The 14,782-nt window shown below is 35.0% G+C and overlaps 1 protein-coding gene across 1 annotated transcript in view; it reads left to right on the forward strand.

Moving 5' to 3' along the window:
* LRP1B (LDL receptor related protein 1B) overlaps positions 1-14,782 on the forward strand; it is a 618,836-nt gene that overhangs the window by 380,074 nt on the left and 223,980 nt on the right. The window contains exon 34 of the mRNA XM_014941128.1: positions 5,498-5,647. Coding sequence (XP_014796614.1) covers positions 5,498-5,647 — 150 coding nt within the window. The remainder of the gene's footprint in view (positions 1-5,497; positions 5,648-14,782) is intronic.

The following is a 14,782-nucleotide window of genomic DNA, read 5'->3' on the forward strand; positions in this document are numbered from 1 at the left end:
GAGACCTTATAGCAGCCTACCAATATCTGAAGGGAGCTACAGGAGAGCTGGGGAGGGACTCTTTGTCAGGGAGTGTTTAGATTAGATATCAGGAAGAAATTCTTTACTGTGAGGGTGATGAGACACTGGAACAGGTTGCCCAGGGAGGTTGTGACTGCCCCATCCCTGGAAGTGTTCAAGGCCAGGCTGGATGGGGCTATGAGGAACCTGGTCTGGTGGGAGGTGTCCCTGCCCAGGGCAGGGGGTTGGAACTAGATGATCCTTAAGGTCCCTTCCAACCCAAACCATTCTATGATTCATGTTGATGTCTAGATCTTGAGCCATGATTTTATACCTGGCATTTAAGGCAGATATATTAATATATATATTAACATTTTTAAAATAAATATCTTGCTACTGCATACAAAGACACTGATGAAGTGCCAGATTAATCGTATCTTATTCATGTTTTGCTACCTCAGGTAATACTGGTAGTGTGGGTGAACCCCAAAAGGCAGCTAAGCCCAACACATCTGCTCAGTCACTCCCCATGGTGGGATGGGGAAGAGAATCAGAAGGGTAAAAGTGAGAAAACTCATGGGTTGAGATAAAGACAATTTAATAAGAGAAGAAAAACTACGTGCACAAGCAAAGCAAAATAAAAGAATTCATTCGCTGCTTCCCATTGGCTGATAGATGTTTAGCCGTTTCCAGGAGAACAGGGGAGTAAGTTAGAATCTTCAAAATCTACAGAAATAAAATCAAAAAACTTCTTCAGTGATGTAGCCACTTACCTACTTTGTGCTGTAGAACTATGCTGTACCTGTTTCAATTCAGATAATCTGTACTGAGTCTTCCTGGTGCGAAGGAAGTGGGCTTTTAAACTTCAGCATAGTTTTGTTTTAGAAAAACACTTAATGTTCTATATGTGAAGTATAACTCACACTAAAGAAGTCTAAACCTTCCTCTTTGGTCGTAAGTGATTTTTATGCTTATTAAATATGATTATTGAACTTTTTAGCAGAGGCTAACTCATTCTACATCTCAGAAAACCCCCAACCAAAACGACCCACAACAAACCTCACTTTTTAATACTGCATTGAGTAATAAATGCTTTCTTAACTAGAAAAATTCGCTGCTTCCCATTGGCTGATAGATGTTTAGCTGTTTCCAGGAGAACAGGGGAGTAAGTTCGAGTCTTCAAAATCTACAGAAATAAAATCAAAAAACTTCTTCAGTGATGTAGCTGCTTACCTACTTTGTGCTGTAGAATTATGCTGTACCTGTTTCAATTCAGATATTCTGTACTGAGTCTTCCTGGTGCTAAGGAAGTGGGCTTTTAAACTTCAGCATAGTTTTGTTTTAGAAAAACACTTAATGTTCTATATATGAAGTATAACTCACACTAAAGAAGTCTGAACCTTCCTCTTTGGTTGTAAGTAATTTTTATGCTTATTAAATATGATTTTTGAACATTTTAGCAGAGGCTAACTCATTCCACATCTCAGAAAACCCCCAACCAAAACGACCCACAACAAACCTCACTTTTTAATACTGCACTGAGTAATAAATGCTTTCTTAACTAGAAAAATACACTGCAAAAATTCAATGTCTGATTATTATTTTTGAACAATAGTTTTTATGCTAATTTTTTAATGAGTATTTATGGACGATTTCTCCAATCTGAAAAATGGTCAGATACGCTATAGATAAAATGAGTTCTAAATTTCCAATGTCCAACTCTAAATTAAAATGTATGCAAAATACCTGTTTTAATGGTTTAAATTAGTCTTACCATTAGCATCAGACACATTAGTGAGAAGAACAAGAAAACACTGCTGAAGAGCCAGAGAATAGCAGTCTCTGGCTGCTTAAGTCAACCTTAATTGAATATTTCTTTTCTAACTGAGAAACTGTCTTTCTCTGTAAGTGAAACTCCAGTTCCTGTAGCTCTAATTTTGAGTATTGGAGGAGTGAGGTGAATGAACAGGGGGATTACATTAAAAGACAAATATGTAGCCTATTAGAGTTGGATGTCCTCATAATTGATGGGGTTTTTCATTTTCTTGAGAGATAATTTTAGAATTTGAAGAATGAGGAAAAGTTTTGCAATCTGTGACCTGCAGCGTCCTCATGGATTCTTTTTTTCCTGTTTGAATTCTATCAAAAGAAGGGGACTATTTCAATTAAAACAATTTGTTTTAACACCAAGAGTATGTAGTTTGTAGATTTTGGAAAGTGATAATCTTAGGACAACAGATTGTTTCTCTTATTTTTATTTTAACTAGTACATACTAGATATGACTTGCTAGTCTATTCTCCAGTTCTAAAAGGCTCACAGATAGATTGGTTGAAAAAGCAACTAGTCACTGGAGTTCCATTAAAATGCATTCTTAGGGATTCAGAATTAGCGCTGAATTTTATACTTTGTGAGGCAAATGATTTGATCATTGGTGTCTTGAACTTATTTTCAGTTAAGACATTGTTATAATACTCTAAATATACAAACCATTCATCCATTTGATTGTTTTTAAGGAAATGGCTATTATTAAATTGCAGAGTATTGTATTCTTAGTAAGTTTTGAAATAGCTTGGATAAATAACCTTTAAAAACATACTGGATCACTCTCAGCTATATTCAAATGACTCCATAATTATAGGGGGAGCTCTTGTTTGGGTTCAGTTTGGGTATTTTTTTTTCCTCTGTGGTTTTGTCTGTTTTTTTTTAAAAAAATACAGTTCCGTCCTTTTTTCTGAAGAAACTTAGATTTTCTGTTTTTCTCATGATTATAGCACAGCCCTATTTGCTGCCCTCTTCAGCTGTTCTTGTTTCATTTTCTTGGCTGTCTCTCTAGTTGAATATCCCTTGCTAATTTGTTCTTTATTTTGAAAGTATACCATAGTCTACAAATGGAATGGTTGCAGATGTGAAACAAAAATTCTTGAGATAGACTCTTGAAATTTTAATCTTAAATTTATTTTGTTTGTTTTAAAACAGTTATTAAGTATGTATGTGCATTTAGCACAGCAATAAACCTAAGGATTTCCTAATTTTAACCACTGTTTTTTCACCTGAAATGTGATCAGACATAAAAAGTGACTAAGGTGGTAAATGTGAACAAAAATTCCAGATGCTGTTCCTATAATTTATCTAAGCTGTAATAGCAACGTCCAACGTTCAATTGGTTTAGGTAGTGAGAATGAATCCCATTTTTAATGGTCTTGGAACACACAGTTCCCTTAAGCATCCTCTGCTTTTCAGAGAACATTTGCACAGGTAAACATAAAGTTGGAGGAACATTCATTATTTAAGCATTAAGTATACGAAAAGTACTATAAGAGTCATTTCCTTGAATTTCACCGATGCACCAAATGAAAATATCAAACTTGATTTTCTGGCAGTGGAAGCTAAGATCTCATTACATATATGGCTTTAAGGTTGGTACCTCTGTGTGTACGATGGCTGGAATAACCTTTGTGATATACTTTTTAAATAGTGGCATATTTCTGAAAGTTTGAGTAAGGAAATTGGAAAATGCATGTGAAAACATTGTGGCCTAAGGCACAGTAATGTTTGTTGTTTTGTTTTTTTTTTAAAAACCCAACAAACCCAACTCTGAGAGCAATATTTTACAATCCACGTGTTCAGGTTGATTTTGGCAGCTGGGGCATTAGGTATAAACGAGTCACCCACACTAGAATGCAGCATGAGTACCCCTGATACTTATGGCTAGTAAGTCACCCATTTTCATTAGTGAAAACAGGACAATTCCTGAAAAAATCTCAATAAATGTGCTCTGCCTATGTTAGAAATAATATCTTTTCTCAAAGGTTGGTAACAGGTGGAATAACACAACAGGAAAATACTTTGGGAAGAAAAATGTGGTAGACCTGGGTGGAAGGAGATAGGAATGTTATTTCTGTCAGTCGCTGCTGTGTAATTGGAATACCCATGTGTAGAAACACCAGTTTAATACCTGGAGAAGTAGAAAAGCTGACAAGATAACATTGTAATTGCTGTGTAGATTGCGTTCACAGCAACCCCATAAATAGATCTGTCTCGGTGAGATGGGTGAGCAGCTGCCTGGTGGCAGCTGGGAGTTAGAGGGAATAACAAGTGCTGTCTCTCGGAGTAAGGAAACCTTTATACTCCCAATATTACCTTTGTAACCCAGAGCAAGGCTTATCCATTTTCCTAGGAATGCTTCCTGTGCTAGGCTAAGTACCGCGTGTACAGCTCATCTCCGAGGTCTGTGGCATCATCTTTTCCCTGTGGGTGATGTTTGTTGTACAAGCATGAAAACACATGTGTGCAGAGATGCTGTAAGATCCATCTCTCCTGAAGGCACTGCTCCTCCTTATCCTCTCTGGAGCATGTGTTATTTTTCTTCTGGGTGATAAAATTGCGGAGAGGGGGGAAAAAAAAATATCAGTAACTGTAAAGGAACTGTAAAGTTGTTTTTAAAAAGCTTAGAAAGCAGACACCTTTTGGCCTACTATATCAAATGTGTGTAGAAATGTAGTGGCTTGTTGCCAGCTGTAAGTACTGCAGCACATGGCACTGCGTTCTCCTGGCAGGTCTGAGAAAATAGATCTGGCTTTCCACAGAGCAGCAGTTTACAGGGTGGAAGAACTACTGTACAGTATCAAGAGGTTGACCTGTGGTCTGAAATACAGTGGGTTTTGGCAACTTGCTGCTGGAAACCTAACATGAGTTCTGGGAAAAGTCTAGTACCAAAGCAAATTATTATGGCGTGTATTGTCACCATGCCAAGTGTATTTCACTGTGGAAAATCTCCTGCTACAATTACTTGAACATTTTTAAAGGATTATAGAAGTCTGAAGTACATTGTCTTAGTACTTTGCTCTTACTTTCAGAAAAGCATATGCTTTGTTTGCTTAGTGGGTTATTTTCAAGAATTTTTATTTCCACAGTTCTCTTGCTTCTAACTCCAAAGAACTGATTGTGAGGTCAGTTCACTGTGATGCACAATTAAAATTAATTCTGTAAATTTATTGAGAACTAGTATTAAGTTTTGGTATTTAGCATTCTAAACAGCAGGCAGCACATGAAGGGAGAGAACAGACTTTTTCTAGTTCTGAATCACAAAAAGTAGCTTGTTTTTTAAGTCTTTGTGTATTCATAATTTTAGAATATAAATGATGGTTTCTGGTTTGCATTTAGTAGTGGTTACTGACCTCGCTTAGGACCTCAGTTCATTCAAGTCATTGTTCATTGCCAGATAATACTCTTTCATCAGTCTGTCACCGATTGATTTCTGTAGACGTTGGGACAAATAAGAGGCAGAAATCTTTCTAAAAGTGTGTTTTTTTCAATATGAATGGCCAAGTTAGTTTGGTTTTCTCTGTTGTCTTTTTTTTAAATTTGAGTGGATAGATAAAATGTGTGTGTGTATACATATATTTCTGTAAATACACTTTTATTATGAAAGCAGCTTAACACTAAATGTATATTATCTATTCAAGCCACAGTTAAAGATATATGTGTTAATTACAGGTTTATCAATAGATTATGGGGAGAACAAACTTTACTGGATCAGTTCAGGAAATGGAACCATAAATAGATGCAACTTGGACGGTGGTAATCTTGAAATAATAGAGTCAATGAAAGAAGATTTAACAAAAGCCACAGCTTTAACCATTATGGGTAAGTCCAGTGGTAATAACTGAGTTTATAAATTATTGGAAGCTAATTAATAATGAAATATCAAAAGCTTGCTGAAGCTATTGTTTCTTTAATGTAAATGGTGGTAATAACTTAGTTTATAAATTATTGGAAGCTAATTCATAATGAAATATTGCTGAAGCTATTGTTTCTTTAATGTAAATAATACATACAGTCCATTCACTAGTGAGACTGTTTTGTTTGTGAAAAACATTTTTATGTTTCATTGAACAGACAGTTTACAATCTGTGTTACAAGAATATGTTTCTAAATATAGTCTTGCATACACAGGATGAAGGTAACAGACTGATGACTTATATTTGCTGTAGTTACTTGTAAGGCATGTTGGGAGAAGGTTTGTTATGCTGTTTATGGCGGAGAGTTATCTGTGACTTGTTTCTTCTGCTGCTCACTTCTTTCTAGTATAGAAATCATAGAATCATCTAGCCTGGAAGGGACCTTTAAGATCATCAAATCCCACCGTTAACCTAACACTGCCAAGTCCACCACTAAACCATGTCCCTCAGCACCACATCTACGTGTCTTTTAAATGTCTGCAGGGCTGGTGATTCAACCACTTCCCTGGGCAGCCTGGGTGCCAATGTTTGACAACCCTTTTGGTGAAGAATTTTTTTTCCTAATATCCAACCTAAACTTCTCCTGGCACAACTTGACGCCATTTCCCGTTGTGCTATTTAAGTTCAGGATAGCTCTAGTTAGTGGGATTAGCTTGCACTTTGTGAAGACTTCTTTGGGTTGTGAATTGGTGATTGTTGCTTTGGATAAATTGATGATTTGGATTTTCAGATCTCTGCTAATGTTCTGTGTATTAAATTGGTTCAAAGCAAGTTCTGTTTTTTATCCTTCGCACATTAGAAATGTTTGTATAAATATATGTATAAAAACATATAAATTATCAAAAAAAAAAAAAAAAAAAAAATTCTTTGGGTTGTGAATTGGTGATTGTTGCTTTGGATAAATTGATGATTTGGATTTTCAGATCTCTGCTAATGTTCTGTGTATTAAATTGGTTCAAAGCAAGTTCTGTTTTTTATCCTTCGCACATTAGAAATGTTTGTATAAATATATGTATAAAAACATATAAATTATCAAAAAAAAAAAAAAAAGAAGATTGGTAACATAGGGAAAAAATCCTAAAAAATTCAAAAGTTTTTAAGTAGCAGAGTGCTGAATATTGTGATAATATTGCTTCGAATTGACTTTTCTCATATACATCTTCAGCTCTTGGCCCCTGCTGGAGGTAGGATGCAATGTGTTAAAAAACTCCAGTTGGTCTCAGAACCTAGTGACTTATATTATTCTGGAGATAAATTTAGAGCTTTCCACATTTCCTCCAAATGCTTTGCTTACCTCTGTTGGAGTTCAATTAAAAGCAACTTGTATTTATCTTGGATGTTCCCCAAAAAGTTCAGTTGATAAGTAAACTTTTCTTGGCATAGTTGACTCATCAACTGCCAGAATCTTTTTATAAAATAGTTTATTTGATTAATTAACTATATAATATACGTATCTTTGGTGTGTTTGTGAAAGTTATGCTAAATGAACTCCAAAGACTTTATACACAGGGTGTAAATCAAGTCATATTTTAAAGTAGCAACTGCTACAATAGTTTTATTATACACATAATTGGCTAGTATTGAACTCTAAATGCTGTCAAAATCTGTTGGAAGGGAATGTCTTTATATATGCATTCGTAAACAAAAGCAAGTTTTCTGTCAGAAGGAGTCATGAATGTTAATACAGAAAAATTGGCTTTTGTTGATTTGATTGTGACTAGAAATAGAATGAATTGTTGATCTTTACTTTAGGGAGCTATTGAAAGTCTTTAATAGGAGATGCCATAAAGAGTGTTTGGTCACACTGTCACTGAGATGCCTGTGGCATCAAGTCTTCATCTGTGATTCACAGAAGTTACAACAGTGATGATCCATCTGGGATATTGAATAAAGAGTTTATAGCTATCATTTAAGGAAGAGTTTTTCCTGCTTGTTTGCATGAAAGTAGTTGAATTTTTGCAGATGTGGAGATGCGAGAATTTCTGCTGCGTAGTTTTTAAACATATGTATACAGCTAATATTCCTAGTTTGGGATGTTTTGTTTTTATGGGTGATGACAATTCTTCCTACTCAAAATTGGTAAACTAAGCTTACAATGTGTTTGGGTTTTTTCTGTTTGTTTTGCTTTTGGGTTTTGTCTTTCAGAGCCATAGCTGTAATAAACTGCAATATGACATTGCTGTATGATTCCATACATAAATCTGTTGGAGAAAAGTGCAAACAAATACAGTTTTATAAACAGTACTGTATGTGCAGATTGAAAAACATGAAAAGTTTCTGTATTTGTTTCTCCAGTATGTTTTTATACTGTGGAACATATTGTAGTAGCATAAATGCCATATATTTTCCTGAAGTGCTGGTGGGTTTAAATCAACTTCTTATAGTCAGGCTTTCATTCATGTAAAATGTATCAGAACAAAAAATCCAATGTGATACGAAGCAAGATGAGAGATCTGTAATTGATAAATGACCATAACTAATAATATATAAATGAAGAAAAAAGCAATTTGTTCTAATGTAAGATTTTTGTATGGTAGTGTGAGAAAATTTAGTGCCCCTGTTGATCTGTCTGCCTGCAAGTTTAATAGGAAGTTTCAGCAGATGAATCACACTAATCACGATGTTTATTGCATCATTTTTGGTTCATTTCATACATTTTCTTGAATGCTTTTATCTAAAAATACAGTAAACACATAAAAACCAAGATGAGCTGGAATTTTTCTTCTCTGTGCATATACTAAGGTAACTGTTTTTACCATTTGAATTCATCAGTGACTAAAAAAACCCAGATATGATATCTGTGCCCAAACTCTTAACTGTTTTGTGGCATTTAGGTTCCACTCAGTGCTACAGAGTCCTGTAAGCTTCTACTGTGTTCTCATTTTTCTGTCTTTCACATTTAGTGTCTCCTCAGGTAAAAGCAGTATTTTGGAAAGCTTATATTTTTTATTGGTTTATTTTAAGTACGTGATCTTGTATTTGTTGGGTTATGTTTCCTCTGAGGCACAGAGAGGAGATAGAGTTGGGTATTTTGAGAGTCCCTTTGTACAGTAGTCTCACCAGGTCATACGTGGGTCAGTTGCTGATCATCAGAACCTTTACTGATCTGAAGAGCTAAACCAAGGAAACGGTGGAGAGAACCTTGGTGGTTTCAGGGGTCAGGATAAAGCGATCTGAGATAACCCTGGTTCCCATGCCCCTCTCCTCTGACAAGGGCAGGTGCTCTGGGGGAGAAAGCCTTGTCAGAAAAATCACTGAATTTCTAATAAATTTACTATACTAGTGGTCTCTTCTAGCACCTCAGTCATTCTTGCTTCTGAAAAATTTTAAGCTGTTTGAGAAGCATTTCCTTACTAGCATCTTTCCCAGCCACCTGAGTCTCCTTGTCAGAAAGCAGGAGCTCCTAGAGACATCTGAGGAGAATCCAGTAGTCTGTGTGAAGAGTGTGTCTTCCATTCTTTGGACAGCCTTTTGCACAGAAAACCAATGGATCTTCTGACAGTTTCCCGTGTTTTTTGCTATGCCTTAGAGTTTATGTTCCAGAAGATTTTCCAGAACTATAAAAAACAAATGAGTGACAGAGGCTTTGCCCGAGAGTGACTTCTTTCTTGCTTTGGTAATCCCTGTGGTGTTCTGATATCTCTGTGTTATCTTGATCTTTGATTCTGTGAATTTCAAAATGGGAAAAGAAATGAGATGCAGTCAGGCACTCCATGGTTATGTACTGTGAGATGAACTCCGTAAATAGTGCTAGCTCAGTCAGTAGAATTTTGTTTTGCTTTTTAATATAGCTTACGGAGTAGTTCACCAGGCAATGCTGAATACCTCTCCCCTCTAGTACCACTCCTCAATCTCCTCATTGCTTGCCCTTCGTTGCTTTCAATTTTAGTGTTGCAGATAACCATTTTAATCTGGAAGTTCCCACTACTGTTTCAGGTATTTTCTGTTGTTTAGTTCTTTTCCAGACTCTGTTTAACATTTTCCTACTATTATATCCTGTAGTGGGAGCATATAGAAGGTAATGCGAACGTTAGCAAACAAGTTGGTGCCAAAGTGACTCCAGGTTTATCCTTGGGTGAAATGGAAACAAGTTATTCAATTCACATCTTTCTGTGTTTTGGTTCTTTCATTTATTGGTTTTCTATTCAGTAGTGTCAGTCAACTTTCTTTTTCCATATGCTGATCTCCAGAATTCCTAGTCTTTTCATGTCTGCTTTTGCTACATCTTTTTGAGCATGATATAGATGGGATGAAAATTATATTGCATTTGAAAGTAAAGCATTTGAACAAAATCACTATTTTTCCCATGCCTGCAAAAATTCTTTTTACTATTGCCATTCTGTATTACAAAGATGCTGCTATAAATCCATTTCTACTCGTCTCACTTTTTCTTCACTGTGTGATCTGTCAGTGAATGCAACACCAGTCATTTTTAGTTAATTTACTCTTCAAAAATGTGTGTGAATGCTTTGTTTAGTACTTCCCACTGTTTATTTTATTGCATTTGGTCAACGATAATTTCCCTCAGCTGCTATATTAACTCTTCATTTTATTTTGTTCAAAAAACTCTGAAGTTTCTTTTGGTCTTTTAGAAGCTTATCTAATTCACAACACCCTATGCCCTGCATAATTTTCAACACCTACTACTGACACCATGTACAAATTGATAACAAATACATCCACTGTTTTGGAAACTCAGTATGTTCCACGTGAGGGAATGTCTGATTTTCTTATATGGTACGGTGATACTCTTTTCAACATTAAGAAAATGTTTCCTATACTTGTGTTAAAGTTTGAGTTTAATGTATCATTTTCAGCATCTGATTTTAGCAGTTTTCCTGGTAGCCAGTGTCTGAGTGTAATCAAATTATATACAAGTATTTGGCATTCTGCATGAAGTCTCATTCCTGCCTTCCAAGTTACTTCATGAAAATGGTGAGAACTAGATGTATTTCTGGATTGGTGAGCAGAGTCATGATATTACAAGATCTGGATTACAAGGGAACTTGCAGCAACATCTGATATATTTCCAAACTGGCATATTCTGTCTTGAATGACATATGGCTCCGAGTCATAAACTGAGTATTGCTAGAGAAGTATTGATTAGTTACTGTAAGTTTGTCACTGAGAAGAAAAAGATATTGAAGTCTCCTGTCAGCAGTTTTGGTGGAGGTGATTGATTGGATTTTGTACCAGGTCCTCTCATAAACACAGTTTACACAAAGTCACAAAATTCATCTCATTTCTACAGGAATATGATGTAGATTGTATAATAAGGATATAATTTTTCGCACATTGGTGATTTTATTAAAAAAATACTTACGGTAGAAACCTCAAAGGAAATATTCTGTGATGCTAAGTAGTAGGATTTTCTAGTTGTTTTTTAATAGTATACAATAAGAGTAGCTTCATAAAGTGAATGATTCTATTATATAAGTGCTATTTCTTTTGAAATTCATGTGAAAAAATACAATCAACAATACAACAGACATATATATTAACTTTTCAATGGAAGTGCAGATATTAGAACAAAGTCTTTTGAACACAAACTATATGCCATCAAAGTGTATTTTCAAAGAATCAAAATAAACAGTAACAATTACAATATTTCATTTTAGACAGAAAATGTGGGTTCATATTACTAAAATATTTTCATGCTGCCATTTCCTGTCATCATGTGCTTAAACAATATATTGATTATTTTTGTTTTATCCTAAAGAAAGTTGCAAAGTTATCACCAGAATGCATTTCTAGGAACTCAAATGGTGGAAGCTGTGACTTTGCTAGATGTGGTTGCGAAGTGAAGATCAGGAAACTTCAAATACGTACACCTTAATTTTCCAAGTCATCAGTCTTCTAATTGCCGTTAACACCATTCATTACATTAGCATTAATATATGAAATATATCTAGGCAATTTGCCCGGTTCTAAGTACAGTACATAGTTGTCTTCCATAAATACTCAAGCCACCATTAATGAAAACTAATGGCCCATCAAAATTTGCATTCAGAGTACTGCTTGAAATCTCCAAAGGACTGTCCACAATGCTGGTGTAGCAATTTTGGGCATCTGAAATTGCTATTTCCCAATATGTTGCTGTGCTTAATGCTAATTACCCAACAAAATGGATAAATACAACAATTTTAATGTATATTATAACCCAGTTTCAGCAAGAAGATTGCAATTGGTGTCAAAGAACACTCTTGTTAGCATAATCAAGCAAATAAATAATTTAACTTCAGTTTGATATTTAAAGGTTTCCGATAGTGTTATTTCATCTGTAGGTCGTGAAAGTAAGTTTTCTTTACGCTACAGTAAGTCACAAAATTCATCTCATTTCTACAGGAATATGATGTAGATTGTATAATAAGGATATAATTTTTCGCACATTGGTGATTTTATTAAAAAAATACTTACGGTAGAAACCTCAAAGGAAATATTCTGTGATGCTAAGTAGTAGGATTTTCTAGTTGTTTTTTAATAGTATACAGTAAGAGTAGCTTCATAAAGTGAATGATTCTATTATATAAGTGCTATTTCTTTTGAAATTGATGTGAAAAAATACAATCAACAGTACAACAAAATCAGACAATATATATTAACTTTTCAATGGAAGTGCAGACATGTGAAAAAATACAATCAACAATACAACAGACATATATATTAACTTTTCAATGGAAGTGCAGATATTAGAACAAAGTCTTTTGAACACAAACTATATGCCATCAAGGTGTATTTTCAAAGAATCAAAATAAACAGTAACAATTACAATATTTCATTTTAGACAGAAAATGTGGGTTCATATTACTAAAATATTTTCATCCTGCCATTTCCTGTCATCATGTGCTTAAACAATATATTGATTATTTTTGTTTTATCCTAAAGAAAGTTGCAAAGTTATCACCAGAATGCATTTCTAGGAACTCAAATGGTGGAAGCTGTGACTTTGCTAGATGTGGTTGCGAAGTGAAGATCAGGAAACTTCAAATACGTACACCTTAATTTTCCAAGTCATCAGTCTTCTAATTGCCGTTAACACCATTCATTACATTAGCATTAATATATGAAATATATCTAGGCAATTTGCCCGGTTCTAAGTACAGTACATAGTTGTCTTCCATAAATACTCAAGCCACCATTAATGAAAACTAATGGCCCATCAAAATTTGCATTCAGAGTGCTGCTTGAAATCTCCAAAGGACTGTCCACAATGCTGGTGTAGCAATTTTGGGCATCTGAAATTGCTATTTCCCAATATGTTGCTGTGCTTAATGCTAATTACCCAACAAAATGGATAAATACAACAATTTTAATGTATATTATAACCCAGTTTCAGCAAGAAGATTGCAATTGGTGTCAAAGAACACTCTTGTTAGCATAATCAAGCAAATAAATAATTTAACTTCAGTTTGATATTTAAAGGTTTCCGATAGTGTTATTTCATCTGTAGGTCGTGAAAGTAAGTTTTCTTTACGCTACAGTCATTTTGTATAATCATCTAGTATATTTTACAATGAATATAGAAATGAATTCATCCTAATAATCACAGATGAGTTACCTACTGAGAGAATATATCGATAATGCAGAGAGAAATAGTCCAAAAGTCTCCTTGGAATTATGGTCAAAAATAGCTGTGTAACACGTTGGGATTTTTTTGGGTGTGAGGCTGGTGTGGCATATACTGGTCACCCAGCAGTTTCTGAGCAATTAAAACCTGTATTCTTTAGGTCTTAGGGCATAACTGGCCAGCTCTGACCAGTTCATGTTTAGTGGCAGGTAGTTGTAAGAGGTTCATCCTCAAGATATCTGTACTTCAGAATTTATGGGTTGGTTTTTTGGTTTAGTTTTGGTTTTGTTTGGTGTTTTGGGGGATTGGTTTTGTGTTTTGTATGTTGGGTTGGTTTTGATTGGGTTTGGGTTTTTTTTGTTTTGTTTTTTTTGGCTAATATACCTGCCTTGTCAGGATTTGCAGGAATTTCATCTTAAATTTTCAGATTGTGTTTCTCATTTAGCTCCCCATACTGTATCCATATCTCTTTCTAAAACTTGTAGTACACCATGTCAACACTCCATCTAAAAGAAGAAGAAATGCGAATTCAGTAAGGTTTTGTAAGTTACATTTTCAATTAAATGTTTATCCAGGTGTCATTTTAACAAGGATGGAAGAGGAAGTTAAAAGAATCATTATGAAGTGTATTTTGAGTATTCACTGGTGATTTGCCCTTTTTAAGGGTGTATGTGGGTTGGGAAACTGCTCACCCTCTGTGTTCACAGTCAAGGACTAGTAAGGAGTTTATGCTGTGGTGATTTCTGTTTCTTGTGTTGTGAAGGGAGGGAAAGAAGAGCCTTGTGATCTGACAGGTCTGACCCCACTGATGGAAATTGTCTAGAATACTGTTAACAGTGTATATAAAAGCAGCAATAGTCTCATTTAGTAGCTCAGGAAGCAAAAGAGATACACGATAGAACAGTTGTTTTTGTAGATATGGTTTTGCTCTATACTAATGGGGAGAAAGGAAACTATTTGTGGTGTAGTTAATTGTTGGTAGTTGAACTGCTTGATTAAGCACATGCCATGCCTTCATCTGTCAGTAAAAGAACACAAAGTTGGCTATCTGGGGTTTTTGTTTGTTTCCTTTGCCTAAAGAGACAGGCAAGTCAGCAGATTGGAGTTTTGGGAGCTTCTGAAACCAAAGCCAACAGTGAGATTTTTGCACAAAATATTAATGAAATGCCTGAAAGTGTTTGATACCTTTTTTGAACTGAGTGATGCAAAACACCAAAACTGTGTTTTTCTTCCTTCCTGTACTCCAGACTGAAGAAAAAAATCTTTTATGGCTGGGTTTAGATGTGTTAAACATTAAGTTGTAGTGTGCTATGCACAAGACAGCAGTCATTACCTGAATTATTTAATGGGTCGTTCTGATTCATGATGAAAGAGGTGATTTGAAAACTGAAATCACTTCTTCACATACAATCATTTAATTGAAAAAATTAGCCTAAACTTTAGGATATATAATTCATTATTGTGGAATATAAT

Source organism: Calidris pugnax, unplaced genomic scaffold (assembly GCF_001431845.1).
Source record: "Calidris pugnax isolate Ruff unplaced genomic scaffold, ASM143184v1 scaffold60, whole genome shotgun sequence".
Lineage (NCBI taxonomy): Eukaryota > Metazoa > Chordata > Aves > Charadriiformes > Scolopacidae > Calidris > Calidris pugnax.